Source organism: Pygoscelis adeliae, unplaced genomic scaffold (genome assembly GCF_000699105.1).
Source record: "Pygoscelis adeliae isolate BGI_AS28 unplaced genomic scaffold, ASM69910v1 Scaffold202, whole genome shotgun sequence".
Classification (NCBI taxonomy): domain Eukaryota; kingdom Metazoa; phylum Chordata; class Aves; order Sphenisciformes; family Spheniscidae; genus Pygoscelis; species Pygoscelis adeliae.
In genome coordinates, this window is record NW_008824544.1 from 1,732,976 (window position 1) to 1,756,021 (window position 23,046).

Consider the following 23,046-nt stretch of genomic DNA (forward strand, 5'->3'; position numbering starts at 1 on the left):
ACTGAAGTGCAAGGTAGATTCAATTTTTTTTTTTGTTTAAGGGGGAGGAAGGAAAAACATATGGCAGGAAAACACTGTACCACTGGGGCTTCTAGTTTGAAAAGGGAGAGAAGAGGAAAAGACAAAATACAGCCAACTTTGTTAAATGCAGCCTTTAACCACATGGTTTCTAAACAACCTGACTGCGTTGGTGTGGTGGCTGCACATCAGGGTACCGCAGAGCGTGGTACCATGTAGCGGCTTGCACAGTGTCACCCTGTTCCCTGACACCACCTCTCCTTAGCAATCCGTTCTCCCCGACACATCACACTGGTGGTCAAAACAGTTGTGGTTGTGCTGTACAAACTGTAACTTGCGTTATCCTACGGTAGTTCAGATAGAGAGAAGTATATCACTGGTAATTGCATGACTTAACTCTCAAATCCGGAGCAGAGGAAGAGTGTGAGGAGTCCTCCCCCTGAGGAGGAAGGAGCGGCAGAGGCAACGTGTGATGAACTGACCGCAACCCCCATTCCCCGTCCCCCTGTGCCGCTGGGGGGAAGGAGGTAGAGAATTCAGGAGTAAAGTTAAACCTGGGAAGAAGGGAGGGGTGGTGGGAAGGCATTATAAGATTCAGGTTTTTTCTCATTACCCTACTATGATTTGATTGGTAGTAAATTAAACTAATTTCCCCAAGTCCAGTCTGTTTTGCCCGTTACAGTAATTGCTGAGTGATCTCCCTGTCCTTATCTCGACCCATGAGCCTTTCGTTATGTTTTCTCTCCCCTGTCCAGCTGAGGAGGGGAGTGATAGAGCGGCTTTGGTGGGCACCTGGGACCCAGCCAGGGTCAACCCACCACACTGCTGAACGTAGCCAAATACTTTGGGAGTGGGAAAGGAAAAATATAAAGGATGGAAGTATATTCCCTCTTGATGTAGAGGAAGTGTTCAAGTATATGGTTGCAGTGTATGGTTACAGACACAAAAATAAATAAATGCATACAACACTGTATAAATAAATAGGATATTGACTGGACTGACAGTTATATGGCAAATATCTCCTTTAATTCCTACGTGGTGTATGTGAAACTGGACACTGTGTGTTTGAAAAGTTCACATCTGGCCAGCTCACTTTATGCAACTCCCGTTAGGAAAGCCACCTCATCTGTCATGGAAATGACCAACGTAGAGAAGTATGTCAGATAGTTACCCATGAGTCCTGCTAATTCACCAAGGTAAAATGGGAGTCCTCTGTCATTTGCAAGTGAAAAGGCTGGAAGGAGTGGTAGAAAATCCGCAGCGGTAGACCAGCTACAGGAAAAGAAAAGAAAAATTGTGGCACTTCAGATTCAGGTGACGTTTTCCAGCAACTAGCCCTTGCAAGGGACAATGTCAAGACCTTACAAGCCTCCCAGTGGCAGGCTCGGCTTTTGAGGGTGTAGAGGATTGGATGTGCCATCCTCAGAGAGAAAGGAAGGCTCTGAGGGACAATTCCCTTTGAGACCCCCTTCAGAGCTCAGGTTGAATCTCAGCATCCTCTGGCTTTGCAACCCCAGTTGTTGGTTCCCATCCCCACTGCCAGAAAATGCTGAGCCCTTGGATGAATGCTCTCTAACCCAATTCAGCTAATGTTGCACTTATCCCAATTCATTGTGTAATTGCTCTCCAACATGCTTTGAGTCAAGTGGCTGTTCTGACTGGCTGGGTAGGATGGACACTCCAGCGGAGGTGGTCCTGAGCTGCTGGAGCAGCACCCTGCCCAGCCAGCATCCCTGGGTCCAGGTAGGGTGGAGCTGAAGCTGTACCAGGAGATCTATACATCCCTCCCCTCAGAAGCAGAGAGAGTCCTTTTGTTTGCTCCTCTGTTCTTTCCTGAGCCCCACGAGCTGGCTGCTGTGTTTTGAGAGATCTTAGTTATCCCAGCGGGTGACTCAGAGGGGCAGACTCCTTACCTGACCTCCCCAGGTACGGGTGACAAAGCTGGCTCAGCTCTACATCGCATCTTACTTGAACAGGGCATCATTTCTTCTCCACTTTTTTACAGCTAACAAGCATGCAGCAGTTACAGAGACTACTGTAGCTTTTGATTTTTTTTTAAATAAAGCTCAAAAATATAATACTTTTTTCTAATGTTACCTCTAGCTCTTTGTTGTTTAAAACTTATCTTTTCAAGCTGTGTTTTTCTGTCCTGACTCTGAGTTTACAAACTTGTCTTTTAAGGAAATGTGAAAATTACGTTCTCATGACTCTGGGGCTTGGGCTTTAAAAATAATCCTGATACTTCCAGAGATGTTAAGATTTTACTTTGAGATAAGTTGTTATACCTACTTCTTAAAGGGACACCTCTAATAAAGAAAAGCGACTCAAATACAGATTCGTTACTTCTCTTTGAGAACAATTCAGCATATATTATATAACAGATTCTATATTTTGCACATGCTGTGTGCTGGCATTCAGCATATATGGTGATACTGTTATGCTGCATCTGTGTATTCCCAAAATAACTTCATTTAAGCACGCTTTAAAGTTGTGGCACACATGCTGAAAACACTTCACATTAGCAGGATTCTCCCTATATGAATTTTAGACATTTTCATGTTGTTAGCTCTGGCCCACTAAGCAGCTTTCACCAAACGAGCAGGGAATCGGTAGCGGATAGATCCGTGTGCGAAACAGTCTCAGAGCAAATGGAAGCAATCTTCTGGCAGAGTTACAAGAAGGGATGAATTTGGATCAGGTTCATCTGGGCATCAAGTGTCAGCTTGCTTCCAGTAAACGAGATATGGTATGTAGGCGGTTCAGTAATAAGGTGTCTCCTGGAAACAAAAGAATCTGTGCCTTCCACTTTTACTGTAATACCACCATGCCTCAGATAAGAGGCATCCTTAAATAGCCCAGGAAGAAAATCCGAGGCAAAGGCAGGTGATTTATTAGAGTAAGGCAAGGAATGAGGGCAGATGCAGGAACAGGGGGCTGCAGGGATGCTGCGGTGGTTGGAACTCGCCTGCGTTTTACCTGTGCGCAGGTATAACCCGCAGTGCTGCAGCAGCGTGGAGAGGAATACCTCTATGTTCATTAAATGATAGAGGCCAGATTATTTCTGGGCTTAGTCTCTTCATTTCTTAAATACAGACCTGCTCCACGTGGCTCGGTAAGCAGGTTTTGGATCAGCACTGATGAAGCCAAAAAAGTGGGGGTTTAGTGTGAAATTTATCCCCCTTCCAAGACTGCATGTTCAGTTTAATTTAGGTTGGTATTTGAGCAAAGCCTGCAGTGCTCTGTTTCTACATCTACGTTTTGCGTGGACCTCATCCCTAACGGAGACATGAAAACAGGAGCGCTTTATCTGCTCCTTTGAGCTGCACCCTTTTAGTGGACATGAAGAAAATGAGACCAGACATAAATGATTAATGCAGAATCTTGGAAGAAAATATTGTAGGGTGCCTTGCTGTTTGATTACAAGCCTTGGAATTAGTCAACATTTCCATAATTCTAAACCAATATACACCTGTTTTCCCACTGTGATGTGAAGGCACAACTTAATTTAACAGAAACCCCACTGTGCTAAATCTCTCATTAAATACCAAGCTAGTTCTGTAATTTAAAGTTGCAGCACCACTATTTTAACTGAATTGCCTTTGTATTATAAAATTAATAAGAAGTTAATGATGCACTTTGCTGTATTCTCTCAGATTTTTTTTCACAGCAACAACAACAAAAAAGAAAGATAAAGAAGAAAAACATGTCACCAGCTGACATCTCAAGGCTTTTCTGGTTTTAATCATTTTCCTGAGGATAAATTAATTTAAAAGATTTTTTTAAATTTTTAAAAACTTTCAGCATAAGTAGGATCAAACATCATCTTTTTACTCATGATTAGTATAATCTCTCTGTTAGTCATAATATTCTTTGTCATATAATGGAGCTTTTATCTTACCCCCAAAATGTATTTAGATATCACTTGTTATGGTAGGATTGCTACTAGGCAGAGAAGAAGCTATAGAGTGTTTGAGAAATACAGGCATATCGATATATGTGATACGTATCAATGAAATAGGGACAGTTCTCTTCTGTTTACTTGGTGCTGGCATCACAAGTAGCTTTTATGTCTTGTAAATGAACAACATGAATTTCCAGATGTGTCTTTTCAAATATAACATGCAAGCACATAGCTCATATCCTAGCTCATAGGGATGTGGTTTGTATTATTCAACTTACAGTCAGGTTTTCTTGGAACGTTGGTTTGGATTTTGTTTTAAAAGGCAGAAGGGAGAAAAGAGAAAACCTCAATTTGAATGTAATAATGATCTCAGAAATGTGCTGCTTTGGGATGAGATGTAGAACGGAGGCCTTAACTAGTCTCATCTTCATTAAGAATCTCATGGCTTTGTCAGAGGTGTTTAACTTCTATTCCCTAAACAAAATAATCCAATAAATTCCTCCCATCTAAATTTATTCTGTACCTTCAGGTAGATGTAATAATCTTAGTCCCCCCGTGCTCTAATTTGCTGCTTAGTGAAAATTGGCATCTGTATAGAGGGCAAACCTCAAAGAGCTGTATGCAGGGACTGCTTTAGCTGCCTTTGTGGCACTGACATTTTTTGTTTGTTTTATTTTTAACATGCATTAGTTTAAAAACAGAATGTGCTCTGTTTTGCTAACTAGTGAATTGGGTAGGATTTCCTGGCAAGAGTTAAGTGCAGATAGGTAACGCAAGAGCACTGTATGTCGGTCAAATTCTTGGAGCCCAATAGCTGAATAAGTACACTTTTAATCTCATGCAGAAGCTATTTGAAGTCAGGAATCAATGGGAATCTGTTTGTAAAATCTACACCTAAAACTCTTTGGAGTTTTTGTTATGTATAGATTCATCTGACATGGCAATGATTATTTGTTGCCTATATGTATATTTTTGCATATATCCTCATAGCTGAGGTTATCACAGAAATAATTAACAGCCCACGCTGATTTAGGTCTTGGCACTCCTAAGCTTTTAACAGACTAATGGTTTACGTGGTTCTTATTTCAAGTGGGATATACATATTCCAAGTAGCAGCAAACCCTTTGTATTGAAGTTCTGGCATGAAATTAGGACATTAGCTGTATGAATCAACTTAATTAATGGTTTAACAATGGAGAAATACAGTTTTTGAGAAAGCTCTTAAAGTTTTAACAGCAAGGTGGAGTTTGTAGGATCTAACTGTCTTGTAAAATATTAATGGCTTCCTTTTTTGCCAGATGTTGTCAAGGGAAAGATATTTCAGTTTTTACATTATAAGAATCACTACTGGGTTTATTAAATGCCGTTTACGTAATAGGGAAACAGGACTGCCTTAGAGGGAACTTTTCCCTAAGTATTCTGTGCTGGCTGTAAGGAAACCTCAGGGTCTATTTAGGGGTATAGAATATGAAAAAATGATCTTTAAAGAGGAACTTAGATCATTTTTTTCTTTTGGTGCCCATTCACAGTAGGGTTCATTCTGCCCTACACCACACTGACAATCATCGGCACGGTGCCAGTCCGCTTTGGGGCTTCCCCTCGCCCCCGCAGACCAGCTCAGGTTTCACGGGGAGTGTAAACACACTTGGTCTTGCTACGTGCTGTGGTGCGGGTATCACATGTATCGGCAAGGCAGCGTCACAGCCCCTCCAGGTGCATGGGGCTTAAGGGGTTGTAACGTGGGAGAGAAATCTCAGCACTGTGCTGAATCAGTTTAGCAGGTTATTTAACCTTCAGAATAATCTGTTTCAAAATGCAGGCATCCATGACGACTTACTATGAATCCACGTTCACTTTCTGATAAAATACCATTTGTCCAACAAGAAGCAAAAAACCAAATATGTTTCTGATTTTCACTTTACATCATGAGCTCTGCTCATTTCTAATGAATATCCTGGCATGCTCCTTTCTGGAGTAGTGTTTTAATATCCAGTTCCCTTCCCTGCTTTAGGCCTTATGAGTTGTCAGTACTGTGTGAACATTATGTAAAAATTACCTGTAATAAAAAGGTAATCATCCAATATGACTTGAATAATAGCCTGAATATGAGATATCAGTGACTTTGAGAGATTTTGACAAACAAAGGGAATTCAAAGAGCAATTACGTTAGTTAAGGGATTGGAGTGATGGATTTATGACGACAAATTAAACTAATTGAGTACCCATATAGCATGGCCAAATGCTGTTTAATGAAGGATCCGAAAAGTCTAGAACTGTTTAAATGATAAAAATAACAAGATGGGAAAGCGAAGAATTCCCAGGGAGTGCCTGTTCCTTGAAACTGAGCTGTAAGACATTGAATGATGTTGAGAAAGTGAATGAGGCCCATTTCTTCCTTTAAAATACTATGCAAATGGAACCACTTAATGATACATTTTGTCCAGCTCAGGAAAAGTAATTTTTTATTATGCAAATGCACCACTTCCACCTCTGCCCCTCAAAAAAAGTTGAACTGACTTTGCCACTTAAATGAAAAATCAATGTTTGCATTAAATACAGGTACCTTAGTAGAAAGGTTGGGTTTGCATCTACCACTACTGTGAAACACAGAATGGATCACCAGCCCTGAATTCATAAAAGAGTAAAAAGTGACTTAGGAGCCTAATGAAATCCCTGTAAGTAGCTAAACTTGCAGTTTCATGGCAGAACGATGGGTGTGGTGCAGGTGTAGGGAGAGGGGAATATTGACTAAGTGAAAATAGCTTCTCTAAATTGAGCAAAGCGTTTAATTCATAATTATATTGTCCCTTTTTCTCAATGAAGGATAGGGGCCAGATTCACCTTCCCTTACAGCCTGATCATTAGGATAGCTTTCTGGCATGCAGGAGAATGCAGTTCATATCCTCTCTGGCTTGTTTGTTGTAAGGATTTAACTTAAATTGACCTAACAGAGCCTTCACCACTGGACTTAGTTGAGATTGGACATCACCGTTTCTCCTCTTGAAGCTGTTCCACTGTGTATGAAAAGTATTAAACTCTTGGGGTTGAGAGAAAGGAAGCAAATTCACTTGGTTGCCTAGTACTGAGGGCAGTGACTCAAGAATTGTGATATCTGGATGAGTCCATGCTCTAATAAGTATTTTTATTATTTGGCAGATAAATAATAAATAAAGTTTCAGACATTTGGAAGATACTCTCCAAGAATAGGAAGTGCAGGAAGATCCATTGACCTGAAGCACTGGGAGAAGGAGGCTAAACCTGGATCTGCCTTACTTGGGGGGGTGATGCGCCAGCCTAAACCCTGGGGTATGTCAGGAGGGTGCAGAGCTGCACAGGGTATGGGCATCAGCGAGCTGTTTCAGATCCTAGACATTCATATCAGACTGTTGCTTTTCCCCAGTGTAGCAGATCTGCTGAGAAGCAAGAGCTCATTAGCCCAGCTGCAAATGCAGTTAGATGCATGCTAGCTTTTTTAGATAGCTCTTTTGGAGTAGTTCAGGATATCTTTTTTTTGCAGCTTTGCAGTGTAATAATATTGGGATGGAAACTAAGTAACGCATAATACTGGCTTAACCTCAGAAAAATTCCCTAATGTGAAGCCCATCTCCAAAAGGCCAAACTGTTCTGGCATGTGACACTGGGCTTTACCTCTGATTTCCATAATGCCGGACAGTTGAGGTCATCACTTTGCAAAATGCCTCCAGAATTTAATGTCTGACTTAGAACATCTTATTCAGTGAGGCTGGAGGATCTCAAGATACCGCTTTCAAGCTGGGTACCCAAAAATCACTGACTGGAGAATCTTTTGCCTGTGCACTTCAGAATGGAAAACTCTGAACAAAATTGAGAGACCATCACTGGAATACTCTAGGGTATTGCAAAGCTCACCAAGATTTAGGTGGGATGCTTAGGTAAGGACAATAACTCAGGCACTTTCTTAAACAGCTATTTATCCTGCTGCTGCTGTTAGCTGTTTTCTGTTATCTGGAACAGAAAGTACAGGTGCTTCAGTCAGCCTCATTAGCACCATGACACAAGCTGTTAAAATTGTCTTCGTAATGAAAAACTAGTTCAGGGAGCCTTCCTAGCTGTCTGACTACTCCTACAACAGTGAAATTAGAAAGGCAAATCATAAACAATGTTGCAGGCATCAGGGAGTAACATCATTAGAGATGCCCTTGGATGCCATTTACCTGCCTTGATAGCAATGTGTGGTGCCCATGGATCTGAGTTATGTTATGACTAAAGAGCCTGGGCTTCATGGCAAGTTTATAACAGAGAGATTGTTTGTTCAGCGTCCTTCTACCGTTGTGTCCAACCCTGTGAGCTGTGCTGCTTCTTTCAAAGACCTCTGCTGTGTGGTCTGTGGCTCTGTGCATCGCTGTCAAAGGGATGCAATGTTGTCTCATTCAGTGTTTGTACTCCCATGGTGGTGCGGGAAGCTGAGGCATCCCTAGCTAGCTTTCTCCCATCTCAGTCGGGTAATCAACCATGCAGTTTAGATGCATCGGGCTGTTGTATGCGACAACATACATGATGAGAGAGAAAACAAGTTTTGTCTTCTCTGTGGTCATTAGACACCCTGTAATATGTCCTGGAAAACCAGGTGAAACTGGGTGGCTTGATTGAGCCTCCTGCTCTAATAACACACTTTGGGCAATTATATTCTGCCTAATTAAAAACACTCTTTGCAGACCCAGAGAGATAATTGATTTTTTGCTCATGCTCCGGAAGAAATTATCATCTTCATCAGCTTAGTTGGAAGAGCCACTTCTTTGTCTGCTCTTCCCCTGTGGTGTGCAGAGCAATCCTTTCTCCTCTTGCCAGCAGGGTCACTGGGGCTGCTAGAAATACTCAGGGATTCATTTGGGTGCAAGCACCTCTTCGGGGTACAGACATGTTCATCTGATTGTCATGGTAGACATCCAAAACCTTTAGAGACACTAAAATGGGCTGTGAATTCCCACCCTGAAAAGTTAAGGAAGACCCCTAGTTGCAGAGCTTATATTTCAAGCCATCGGTGTACGGAACAAGTGATCAGCACCCTCTAAAACAGACAGCAAATATCATTAAAGTGTTAAATAACTTTTAACGGGAAAAGCAGTACCAGAGTGGGCAAGGCTAATGTTTGTCTTACTTTTGGAACGGTACATCTCTTCACTTGCAGCTTTGCTGAAATCAGTAATGGCTTTGCTCCCAGAATGTAGCCTGAGTATCTCCAGGAGCGGAGAGAAGCAGTCATTGAAAAACATGCCACCATCACTCCATTTATTAGCGAAAGCCTGTCTCTATTGCCTTGTGCCAGGGAAGTTAAAAAAGCAAAAACTGCAAAAGAAAAAAAAACATGGAACTAAACAGCGTCTTGAGCAGTGGTAAACAAAATGTAGCTTCCTTTGTGGTTGATTTTTATCCAGCTGCAGCCAAATATCAAAGCGATATCAAAGGAGAGCTACCCATTAATTAATTCAGACTGACTTCACAAAGGAAGCTGGAGCTTTTGCTGATATCTGATTCTGACAACTTCCTAATCTTCACAAGTTGTCATTAAGAGTGGCATTAAAGCAGTCTGCAGTCAATCCCAGCTCTCGCCCTATTGTAACTCAGAGATGGGCTATCTCCTGTTGCAGGAAGGGGGGGGATACGCAAGCAGGAGTTAGAATAAGCAACTTTGCTTCTTTGCAAATGGAATTTGCAGCGTATCAGGGAATCTCATGAATACATTGCCTCTATCATTCATTCTAGGAATGCTCACCCAATCCCACATGCAACCATTACAAGTTGCAGCGAGTGGAAATTTTCTCTTCGGAAGGAGAAACACAGGGAAAAAAAACAGAGAAAGAAAAAAAGAAAAAAAGAAGCTCTTGTCTGAAAGGAATAATTGGAAGTCTGTAATGATCTTTAAGAAAGTATGAATAGAGCCTTATCATTGTTTTCAAGATAGAGGACAGGATTCTGGGTTGAAGAAAATAAGATTGTGGAAAATAAGACGCTAATCAGAGGATAAGATTAGTTTTAAACTAAGAACTGAAAGTCAGGTAGCTCCATAAGTGAAGCTTGTAATTCCACCGTGAAAATAAACAAAACACTCTGGTGTTCCTTACCGCTGCCAGGATCTCTCAATGGGATTACAGCCTCACGCTGAGATGCAAGGTACATGATACCTTTATATTTCCATTGAACTGTGAATGGCTCAAATGATTGAAGGGAGTTTGTGTTCTAGACCATCACTTGAGCAAGTATCCGCCAGACAGCGACCAATGTTATTTTGTGGCCAATTCATGACAATACCTTAGAGGAAAATGTGCTGTGTTATTATACAGTATGTTCATTTCAAATATTGCGAGGAATACAGAGAGGATAAATGTTGTTGCGGGACTACCTCGCCAAGCATCCACAGCAGCATGGATGTAGATGGTGCATTTATTTCCTCCAGGGCCAAGTACTGCCCAAATGCCAGTGACAAATGGGAATTATTTTTGATTGTACACTGAACTGAGGATTTACCATCATAAGAGGTGAAATAAAACTCAGATCAAGTATCAGGAAAAAACAGTATCCGTCCAATTAGAATAATCTTCTAAAAGAAACAAAGTTAAATCCCAATCCTTAAGGGCATTTGGGGTAGGAAAGAGCTAGAAAATACATGATAGGCAGTAATCCTGTACTGCCATTAAGTCATTCAAGATGAGCTACTGGATTTTTTCATCTATTTCTGCAATTGCTAAGAAGTGAAAGAAATTGCTATGCTTGTGTGAATATAGAATCCCCCTGTTTGTACAAAAATATATGATTAACCAAAAAGAAAGATGTTGGTAAGTAAGAGCTACAGTCAGTTTAAATGCTGTGCTTATACGCTAGTATCTGGGGGGCTCTGAGGGTTGCTCAGGCAGGTGTGTCCCTTGCCTCTTGTGACCCTATTCATTTTGCAAAGAATGACATGGATTTATCCCAGTTTAAAAGTAGCCTGATAGCTAACAGCTCTCATGTCTGGCACTTGTCTTCCTCCCTGTTGACACGAGAGCCAAAAATAGAGGGTGTGACTTGGTGAAAATTTCTGTTCTGCACCCATACTGTCTTCCCCTGTGCTTTTATTGCCCTCCGCTAGCTTCACCGAAGCTGCAACAGCCCTCAGGCTGCATTAGCCCCGCTCAGAAAAAATAGCATATGCCAAGAAACTGGGAGTTCAAGACTTCCCAGTAGCTCCAAATGCTACCTTTGGAGCAGGTAGGATGGATGATGTAAGAGCTTTGAGCTCAGTTGGTTTTATCAGAGGACCTTCCTGATAACTCTCCATGGCCTCCAGCTGTTCCACCTGAAGCCATCTCTGCAAAGAGATTGTTTTGAGCTTTAGGCAAGTCGCGCATAAAGATGTTACTCATGGGGCACAACGCAGAGAAAACTTCTAGTCGAGTAGAATAGCAATACAAACAATAAGTAAGAGAAGACAGCTTTTCGCATAGTGGCATTTATAGTCACTAAATGAAGCATGTTGGTGCTTGTTGCAAGAGAATCAAGGGGCCCAGTCTCTGGAAAAATGCATTAAGGTTCATATTTCGGGTCAGATGCTAATTCAGAGCTTTGCAGATGGGTGGAGGCAGGTTGATTTTGGCCTTACTGTTCCTGATACTGTCCCTTTTACTAATGAAAGTTTAATCACAGCTCGGTCGAAATACCACAGCCAGCTGGAACGGACTCATTCTTCAGAAATATATGTTTCTGCTAATGTTGTCCATTTATTTTTTTGTTTGTTTAACTTCCCAAGCACCTATTGAGGGAAATATTTAAATACATTAGAATTCCTTAAGATTAGCATTATAATTGTATACTGCATGTTTAGTATGAATAAAAAATACTTTCCTTATCCCAAAGAAAGCACTGGCAAAGTACATTAGCTACAGAGATGCTAAAAAATTAAAGAGAATGAGTTCATACAAAGTGTGGTTAAAAATTACATGGTCACTTAATGTGATTCTTACTGCTGTTTGTGATTGTATGTACACACAACTAGACGTTCATATTTTTGTGTGGACAGTGTGTGTTTGTATACACTTGTGGCTGGAGACTGCAGTAACATTCTGTTTTCATAGATGAATCAAATATCAAGCTATCTTTTTTCATTCTCTCTCCACAGCCAGATTATTTCGCCACTGCAGAGTATTGGCATAACACTGAGAGCTTTTATTTGGATGCTGATACTGGATAGTTGTGGAAAATTCCTGTCACTTCAGCTCATGGAGAGCTTAAATAGAATTTATGAGCCATATCCTCATTTGGCGTAAAATATTATGGCTCCGCTGGTTAAACAATGAAACTGTACCACTTACCCCAGCTGATCTCAGTCAGGGGAGGAGGATTTTTGACATCTTCATTCAAAACCCCTTTCCTACCTGAATGCTTTGGCTATTCCCTGCAATATTTAAAGAGGCAAGCGTGTTGACAAGTAGTTTGGGGCTCATATCTGACCTTTGAAGAAATCTGGATTAATCTGTGTTTGGTGACAGGGAGGAATTTGACTGCCTGACTGGCTGCTGGAGAGGTGTGAATTGTGAATCAAGACATGTATTCTGGACTCAGAACTGCTCTGCACCTTTGCTAAGTGAAAACTGCAGCAGCCCCACGTCATCGGTGCCAACTGTTTCTATAAATCGTACCCTTTGCTCTAATTTAAAAGGTAGAATTTCAATAGGAGTTATGATTTTGATGCTTTTGGGGCTTATTTTATGCTTACCTCAATCACACTTTTTAGCTATAGGATGTTCTTGCTGGTACATTTTAATGCAAATATGAAAGCTTTCCAACACGAACTTTAAAAAATCTTTACATTAAAAAAAAAATAAAATTCCCATAGCCTAGAATTTGAGTTTTGTACCAAATAATAGATTCTAGTTTCTGTCAGAAGAGGACACCAAGTGCATTGTTGGATCAAGGTGACCTCCCATGCTGCAGAAAGTCAGACAGAAGATCTGCTTAGTAAATGAACAGAAAAATCTGTGATGTGAAACAGGGAGTGCTTGAGGCTGGTTTCTCTCTTGTTGAATGAAAGCCAAAAGTGGAAAAGATAAGTATAGATGAGAGAACGTTGTGAAAGAAACAGAGGACCCTTGACTATGCTTTCTTGCCTTTCTGAAACGTTGCTGTTGCTGGTCTTTCCCTTTAAAGGGTTATTTCCTGAATTTCAGCTTGGCAAAGGTAGAGGATGTTGCTGAGCATAATCACATAGTGTTTTCCCAGAGCATAGTTCACAGAGGAGACAGTACATGCAAACACAGAACGACATAAATCTTCAAATAAAACTTCTGCAAAACAAGCATTTAATATCCTGGTAGCCGTGCCCTCAGTCGCAGCCGAGTTTGTGTTTTGCATTACAAAAGCTATTGCATGTTTTTAAAACTCTTTCATTTAAACTAAATTTCTTCACAGTCATCGGTAGCCTAAAAGAGAATTTATTTTCGTTTTGTTTGGGACTGTGTTTTTGAGGGAGGAGGAGAAGGGGATAGAGCATTGCTTTGTTTTCTTGATAAATTTCTAAAAGTCATCTTAGATGTTCATGTGGAATCAGAGGGATTTCTGTGGAAAGGGAGGAGTTTTGTGTGGACCAGCCTCAAACTTTAGCATCCTAAAATGGTGCCCACACCCTGAACTACTTGAAGATTTGCATTTGGTAGCAGGAGAGGGGTTTTTTAAGATGGGAACATTGTCTTGAGTCTTCAAAGATCCTGAAGTCATAAATGAGAAGGGCAAACTTCCCTGAGCATGCCGTCAGGAGTCAGTGCTTCCTAGGCAGGGGATTTGACTTTTGCTAGGAGAAGAAATGTACAATATGCCTCCGCAGACCACTCAAGTAAGCACAAGTGTCTGCTGTGCTGCCTTCCACTTCTGAGATGGTTAAGGGACCTCTGTTTCGTTCCCATGGGAGGTGGGAAGACTTTTCATAGAAGATGAGATAATAGGTAGTGTGTTTTGGCTTTGCTTTCGTTCTGTTTTCCAAATATTAATATGGGGGACTGGGGAGGGGTGGTGCTCTTAGATTTGAAGGAAAAGTACTCCTTTTTAAGTCTCAACCTCCTGTTGACTTCTGGAAGCCAACGCCCGACTAGGGAGATGGAAGAAAGTACGGCTTCAGAATACTTGAGTCATGTCCAGTGAGACATTGACTGTAAGGCTTGTGTCATGCTGGGAATTGAGTCCTGGCATCTTAGGTCATGATGGACAAATCCACGTGATGCAGCACAAGGCTGTGTTAGTTATTAGCTGAGGTCCCAAACGCACAACAGCTTGGCTGGCACTTGGTTCTTCCAGCTATCCTGGATCACTGCTTCAGGTTCTTACATTACCTCTTGAGTAGGGTATCTAGGGAGTAGGATTGTAAAAAAAAAAAAAAAAGAAAATGCTTGTGTGGAGTACAACTGCTCATTACTGCCTTGCCTATACCTGGTGATAAAGCTACAAGATTTTGGCTTGAGAGACTTGGCTTCAGTTGCAGAATAACTCGTATAGCCTCCGTGCCTTTTTTCCCTCATCATCTTCCTTTCTGCTAAAAAGAGATAGCAGCAGTAAGCACCTCGCAATGGTGTTAGAAGGAGAAATCAATTAGAGCGTGAGGAGCTCAGGCTTTGCTGCGGTGCGGACAGCTCAGCTGCCTCCCCTTGGATAGTCATTCTGGGCCATGCAGTGCCTCCCTGCGTGACGCTGGGCAAATCACCGCTTCACTGTGCTTCGTTTTCCACTCAGAAACATGGGCAGTAACTTTTGCTCCTCACAGTTACTTTGAGTGACTGTTAAAACTCAGTCAATTAATGTCACAGAGAGACTTTTGTTATCTTTCTGTGCCTTATCGTTTTAATGCAAAGGGGAAAAAAACCACCATTGGCATGCAAACTTCAATTGGCAAAATGTCAACAGAAGTTATTGCCGCTGCAGATGAGATGGATAACTCTTGCTGTTAAAATAATATCTGGCGTTTTGCTCAGATGTCTAATGGGTTTGCTTTTTAAGCATGGATGATACAAAATATCCCCAAGGCATTATTGCCGACAAGATATAGAATCCCACTTAATGTCTATTTTTAGGATTGAATAGGTTCTGTAAAGGCTCATTTGTTTGAAGAAAAGATAGTTAATCACTTTGGTTTCCATGTGATTTTGAAGAGAGAAATTTTGGTTGTACCTCCTCTTCTTTATCTCCACTCCGTTTGGCTCGCATGTATCCTGGAATTGTTGCCATTTGTGTGGGTGGTAAGAAACGAAGGAATTAAATAAATGGAGTAGAACTGCTAACAGAGCGACAGTAGTTATTTGTACATTAGGAAGTGAAGTTGTCTTTTCTAAGGCAGCCAACTTTTTCATTTCTATATGAGGGTACAACTTTTAAAGGAGACCGAGTGTTATAGCCTAATTAGTAAATGTACAGGAGGAACAGCAGGATGCGGGGGTGACTGCGGAAGGGATCGCTAGAATATTAATATTATTATTATTATCATTATTATTATTATTATTATTTTAAAGCGCAGCATTGGTTTTAGTCTCTCGAGCTAATGTTCAATTTAACTTGAATTTAAAACACAGAGTGTAGTGGATTGCAAATGACTGAGTTGGAACGCTTCCAAAAGTCATTGAATTTCAGCAGTTTTAGTGTTCTCCGGTAAAAGAAACAACTTGTTTTAAGCAAGCTATATGCTTGTTTCTGTGCTCTAAATAGAAAATAATGATGTTATGCATTACCGCATGAACTATATTTGGCACCCACCAGCAATACTCATTTTCTCCTGCTTCTCTCCCTTCTTCCTTCCCTCCCTCCCTCTCTCCCTCTTGCTCTCTCTCCAAAGCATTCTTCTACTAAAATTGTATGAATGCCTAACACAGTTTAAATCCCTTAAATTGGGATTTATGAAAGGATGACAGCAAACCATCTTCTGGCTATGCCATCGCTCAGGCAGTTACAGCTACTGCTTTGCATTTATTTGTGAGACCCTATGTGATGGATGCACATTTATGCTCCTTTTACCCATGAATAAACCAGGGTAAATGACTTAAACCAATACTGAGAATCCAAAGCTCTGCCTGAGCTGGTAAAGCAAGCAGGACCACGGCATTGGTCTCAGTGCTGGTTAGCACTTTCCTGCCTGGTGTGTGGGCATATTTGGGGGAACAACATGGGCTAGACACTCTTCCCACTAGGCAGAATGGACAAGGGCATCCTGTTTTGAGAGGAAGGAGAAGCATAGCTGTGTAAATGCAAGCTGTGCCACGCCACTTCTCTTAAGAGCCAGAGAGCATTCCCTTGCCTCTTTTATTCACTAGTATTTATTTGGCCTCAGAGACTGTCCCTGGTTCCTGAAGAAGTTCTCTGAAGCTGTAGCCAGATATTTACTGTGTAATTCAAGTTATTTGACCCTAGAGAAGTTGTTTTAAACAGTTCTCTTCGATAGGAAAATACACCTCTTTCACTTCTGGGAAACTTGTATTACTTGTGAGTCTTCTAAACCTTTTAAACAAGGGTGTAAAAAAGCAAAAACAGTTGGCATTGAAGTGATGTGAGAAATATGTTCAAGAGCTCCTCCAAAAGGATCCTACTGAAAAAATTGGGAGCTAAAAGCTGAAACGAGGGGCTGGGGTGTGTGTGTAGAGGTGTCTGCACATAATATCCAGAAAAACAATGATCTCTGAAGACACTGAAAATCATTTAATTCTCTGGTGCTTTTGGACCATTTTCTCTTCTTCCCCCAGTCTTTTGGTATGTCAATACCTGACTTCCAGACTCAGTGAAGGTGTTCAGGAACTTGGCAGGTAGAGATTTGGCAGGTAGAGATTTGGGTTCTTCTTTTCCTTGGACCACTGTTCTAATTAAGCTGCACTCACTAATTGGATCAGAAGCTTGGAGAAAACTTTAAACTCATTCCCAGACCAGAGTTAGGCAAAGAACATATATTTTTCCCACCGTTTTTCATGCTGGTGCCTCTTCAGGTGCTTTTCTTCTCCCATGCCCTTAGCCTGTCCCTGCTGCTCCTTATATTTTCTTCGTCTTTGGTTTTTCTATTGGTTCCAGAAAGTCTATGGATTTATAATCCTTCCCCCAAGAAGAATATTAGGGTTTTATTAAGGTCTGACATCTCTTCTTCTCTCTCCCACATTCTCTCCTGCCATTTTACAATTCTGAGATGTACAAAATGTGAAGGAAGTCCCCTTTGGCTTCAACAATGATTGATGCTAGCAAGAAGCAAATCCCAATGTGCTAGAAATGACAAGATACAAACAAGCTGTCATCATTTAATCCTATTGCAGTTTGTTTGGTGTGGATGTTACCCGAGTAACCCAGGTTCTTCAAATTTACCCTTTGCCTGGGGGAAGCTTTAGCTCAATTTTGTGTTGTTTTTCCCTGTGATGCGGTCTGCAAGGATGACAGGTAAGGGACAAACTGAGCTGGGGCATGGCTAGAAACACAGCCATGGCAGATGGCAGGGAAGAGAGAAAAGGGACAGGTCTAAAGAGGGCTAAGAGCTCTAGAAACCTGCTGATGGCTTTAAAGGGTTGTAGAAGATGAGGAGAGGAACGGTAAGGAGTGAGGAGCCATGGATAACGTCCTCTACGTGCACCCCCTAAACTCCCGTGGTGTAAAGTCACTCAGTGCTTAACTTTAGAGGACTTTTAGGAGGTGGTCTTTGATGGACATACTGAGTTGGGTGAAGACGTGGGCAGGTTTACGTGCATTCGGGGTCCTTTCTTGATGAATGGTTTTCTTTCCTCAATGCACGAGGAATGACAGGAGCGAGGCACGTGCAGTCTGCAGTGGCAGGAATGGAGAATAAAAGCTGCTAACAGGTGTAGTAATCATGTATGAAGGTGTTTTTGCAATGGACCATGAAATAATGATTTTTCAAAGTCTAATTACATGGCCAGAGTTTTGGAGGTGCTGAGAGCACCCGAATGTCACAAACTCAACACAGCTGCAGCAAATTGAGCCCATCGGCTCCTTCATCTTCACTGAAAGGCATTTACTGCTTTTTAATCACCAAAGTCCTCTGTAAGACAAACATACACACATACATAACAAAATACCTCTTCTTAAACCAACCGATACAGATCATTTAGAGTGTCGACTGCCTCAGCCTACAAACCTTGCTTCATTCGCAGAAATTACTGCTCGCGGGAAGTCTTTAGCCTACCTAGAACATCTGAGTGCCCATTTCTCTAAAGAAAATGGATGGAAAGCAGGTGCCCAAAAGCCTTTCCACCAAATATGCTGACAACTCTGAAATGAGATTTAAGCAATCGCTGGTGATGCGGCGGTGACTCAGAGCGTGCCAATCCCATGCTCGGCCGTGCCTGGAGACAGTTCTTCCCCATTCACCCCTAGTGCTGTGGGCTTAAGATTACACCTGATTTGAAGCATCCCTTGACTAAATAAAACAAGCCGTAAGCTGATCGCCTCGTGCAATGTGCAAGCACACAATAGTAATCACAGCTAATGACTCTGCTAAATGCTAGGCTGCACACACCTCCTTGTTTGGTGTTTGTTTTGTATACAGAAGGTAACATTGACTGAATAACGAGGATGCCAAGTTACAGATGGGGTTGTGGAATCGTATTTGACAGCCGATTAGAGTAATCTGACAGAAATGATGACTTAATCACCACGACAGACTCCAAATTCCCAGATAGAATTCCACCCAGGTTAATCTAATTTCCTTGCAATATTTTTGCCAGAAATAGACTCTTAGCCGGCTTGTTTTCTCCCATGCAGATGTCACATGGCTTTGACAAGAATGTAAATAGGTAGCGCTATTACTGTCGAAAAGATGACTTTGAGGCTTTAAAGCTGGAGAGGATGCATGCCTTTGAGAGGTTTTTGGGTTGCTTGGCTATGTTTTTTTCTCTAATGTACATACGGTGGGATGTACTCAGGAAAAAGAGGGGAAAAAGATGTAACTAGTCAATTGTAATTCTAGGCCATGGCTCGGTCCTGCTGCTGCCCTCAACATAGCCAGCAGCCAGATTCCCATTGATCTCAGGGGGAGTTTCAGGATTGCATGTTTGAGAACTGTTTCTTTTCCTTTTTGGTTCCCATGGACCACATCAGCACCCCTGCTTGGGATGCACCCAAGGAGAAGCGGTGATGTGCTTGGCCTCGGGCTTTTCATGGCCTCCGTGACAGCGCAGGCAGAGGATGGAGCCTCCACTTTGCTGCCAGCGCTGCTGCAAGGCACCACGCAACCTTGGGCAACAGGCAAGGTTGCTCCTCTCAGTAGTAAAACAGTGGTGGATGGTGTGTTTGGATAGAGAGCGCTTATAGGAAAGGTAGGTCGATACAACTGCATCCCGTAGAGTTCTCTAAAATATTGCCAAGGAGAGGTTATTCCTTACAGCCTGTTCTCCAGTCTGGTTTCGATATCCCCATGCACAGTGCTTGCCAGGGGAAGCTGCCCACATTCAGAAAGAACTTGCCAGAGAGCTGTGTTTGTTCTCTTTTACTATAGGGTCTGAGCACAGGATGACATTAATGTCTAGAAATTATTTACTGCAGTTACATTTCTCATTCTTGCCTATTTATTAATTGCAACTGTGCATTCATAAATACTGTATTTTTATAAGCAAAGCTTCTTCAAGCACGGAAGAAAGTGTTTCCTCTTTTTCTGTGTGACAACATGACATACTGAGAAATCACTTACCTTGAGATCCATAAGTGTATGGCTTTGTGATGTATAGCTACAATAACAGCTTTCTGATAAGACATGAAATCCTTCATTTCAGTAGATTACATGATTCTAGTGGGTGGCATCTAATTTGAAACAGGTTTATATCATCTATAATCTTTTGCAGGGCCTCAGAAAGCGCAGCTATTTTATTATTATATAGCCTGCAGTTATATAAGCAAGACATAAAACACAGATTATTTTCTCTTTTGCTCATTGTAGAGTGAAAGGATAGTGCCTATTTAGCCTTTGTCTCTGCCCCTTTAATTTTCTTATTCACTGCACACTTCCTTGAGATCCTTTCCTTTCCTTTCCTTTCCTTTCCTTTCCTTTCCTTTCCTTTCCTTTCCTTTCCTTTCCTTTCCTTTCCTTTCCTTTCCTTTCCTTTCCTTTCCTTTCCTTTCCTTTCCTTTCCTTTCCTTTCCTTTCCTTTCCTTTCCTTTCCTTTCCTTTCCTTTCCTTTCCTTTCCTTTCCTTTCCTTACTTTTAAATATTTTATGGGTAGAGAGCTTATAACATGTATTGTCACGGCAGTTGTCTCTAGAGGTCAGCAATGAGTTTAATAATGAGATGCGAACCAGTGACTCTGTAAAACCCATTTCAGGTTATAAATGGCATGTTTTATTGAATCTAGTGTTAAAGGTTGTTAATGTATCAATTGGTGATGGTCAGGGTTAAACAAGCTTCAACACGAGCCCTCTCGTGTTAGGAAACTGTCAGTAACGTGTTTTTCCACCTTGCTCTTCGCCAAAGCCATGTTTGTGTATCACATCCATTTTACCATGGGTGTTCTGTGGTTTAAACCCTCCAGGCCGGATCTAAATCTTTTATTAGTTTTGCACCGATATAATTTTGTTAAGCACAATGGCATTGCTCCTGACTTTGGTTTGCTGGTGCGAAAAGAATTTGGACCATGGGGTTTTTAGCAGGAACCTTTGAAATCAAGTCAAAACCCAGCTGAAGTGTCTTGTTAAATCTTCCCTCTTGCTTTGCCGACATAACAGATTACTGACTTAATGAACTTGGGGTAGTTATGCATAACAGAAGAGGATGATTTCTGATGTGGTAACTGTGTTTGTCAGGTAACACTGATCATTATATTGTGACTGTGGGGCTGCAAAAATAACTTCTTCACATGAATTTGGTCTAAAGTTGGCTTCTCTGGTTCAGGCAGTTTGAAAAGTTAAAGCGTTTTAATGTTGTTAGTATTACCTTTATTCAAAATATCTCCACTTAGGGGCATATAAATGCAGCTAGATAGAGCAATAGATTCTCTGTCTATGTAAGGTCTGGATTTGGGTTGGGTTTTTCTTCTATAACCTGCATATTCCCAAATTTACAATACTCAATTTTCTTTCCTCTATTTTCTCACCACTCCGTTGCTCCACAGAGATGTCAATACCTGCAACGGTCTCATGGAGCAAGTTACACCCTTTTTCTTCTTTCACTTTTTGCTTGCTGAGTGGACATGCTGCATCACATTCCCATGAATTTGAAGTCTCCTGCAGTGCCCCAATGTATTGTTGATGCCAGGATAAATGTTAAGCACTAGTTAAAGAAGATAGAGTACAATAGAAGTTCCCTTTTTTCTATAAATTCGATCAAGTAAGACAGGTGACAGACAAGTGCTGGGCTATTAAAGTCCATTTGGGAAACAAATGATTCAAAGAGAACAGAATTGTTAAAATGGAAGCAAATTTATGCATCCTGGTGACTACATCTCCTCATGGCTTTGCCTTTTCCTTAGGGCACAGTGGGGAGTTTTGCAAGCAGTACAAGGAATGCATTGGTTTGCGGGGCCAGGGAGCGTTCTGGACTTTGAGTAAATCTTACGGAAACATTCACAGCAATATTTTATATTTTCTAAAGAATCTAGCAACTGTGTCCCTGGAGGTTAAGTGACTCCACCAAAAGCAATGCAGATTTGGTTTTCTGTGCTGCTTTGAAAGCACATTTGATATGAGCGCATGGATGTTCTCTCCTGCTCAGCTGTTTTTGTTTCCCACAGTTTGCCATAATAGTCTTTTATAAAAAAAAAGGAATTGCCTCTGACATTTTCAGGCAATACCCAGCTCTGCTGCACTGAAAAATGATACAAAAGCAGAAAGAGCATAGATTTTTTCACATGCTCATGTGAAATGGTGAGGAATTGCTGAGGAAAGAAAAGGCAGTGGCCCTGCTGCTGCCGGAAGGTTTGTGCAGTCAAATCCCAGCAATTCTGTAGACCCCTATGGAAGAAAATAAAAGTAGGTCTTTTTGCAAGCCTAAACATCTCCCACATTGAAACTCAATGTGAGGTCAGTTCTGAAGGCTTTTGAGAAGCTGTAACAAATTTCCCCTGAATCCATCACAGTGGACACAGGGCTGGCTATAACCAATGTCCAGTGGAAAATGCACACAGCCCGGTCTGAGGGAGCTCAACTGTTGTGTTGCTGCTCCTGAAGCAACAGAAAACACCGTTTGTAAAAATTTTGTTGGAGTTATCAACAATTCAATGCGGGGGGAGCATAATGAAAGCTGAGGACACACCACACCGAGTGTGCCGAGGTAGGATGCCATGTCATGTTCAGCATAGCATGCTGCACACAGGGATTGGTTTCTTTTGCAGTAAGAAGGACATGAATGGAGGAAGAGGTTGAAAAAGAAAAAGTATTAGGAGTTTTTATGGAAGCCAGAATTGTGCCATGTTGTGATGGAGGCTTTATGAATGAATGCATAATGTATTCTTTAAAAAAAAAAAAAAGAGATACTAAACAGTTATAGGAAGTTATTACAGGAAGCACAAGTCTCTTCCTCTTCAGTCCTGAAAGAATCAGCACATGTTTTTTTAATTACAAGCAAAGTTCATTTGTCAAACTCAACTCCTCTGAGTATGTTTGAAATGCTTTCTAGCTCTTAAATTACTTGAAAATTCCATCTCGGTTTTGGCAGTGGTTGAGCTCAAGGAAAAAAAGTTGGTAAAACAGAAACCCAGCATGCCATAAACTAATGAGGGCTGTAACTTTAGAGGTCTTCTGAAACTAGATACAGCAAATTAAAGTTTTATATGAGTCCCATGGGCCCAATGATCTATTTTTTTTAATCTTCCTGGTTATAAAATGCTCCTTTACCATTTTATTTTTTCTTAAAAGCCTATAATGTAGTGTTATTTTGAATTTATATCATTTCAACATGTTTAATATTAATCACGTATCCTTAAAGCCCTTCATTAAAAACATGATTCTTGATTTTTATGACTATCCAACCTGCCTTACTCTCTTTCGTTTTTGTTTTTAGATGCATCATCCTATTCAGATGAAACCCGCAGACAGTGAAAAGTCAAATGGTATGTGTTTCATTTATTTTTACTTAATTGTGACTCTCTTTAAACTAAAGCAAACACAACATTGCGAGAGGTTTTGCTTTACTCCTTGTGTGGTGAAAACGATACGAGGTAGTT

General features: G+C 41.2%; 1 protein-coding gene across 1 annotated transcript in view; it reads left to right on the forward strand.

Annotated features, from left to right (window-relative positions):
• The window catches only part of CELF2 (CUGBP, Elav-like family member 2), a 379,525-nt gene that overhangs the window by 279,871 nt on the left and 76,608 nt on the right, over positions 1 to 23,046 (forward strand). Inside the window, exon 5 of the mRNA XM_009321743.1 lies at positions 22,884 to 22,932. Within this exon, the coding sequence (XP_009320018.1) occupies positions 22,884 to 22,932 (49 nt within the window). The remainder of the gene's footprint in view (positions 1 to 22,883; positions 22,933 to 23,046) is intronic.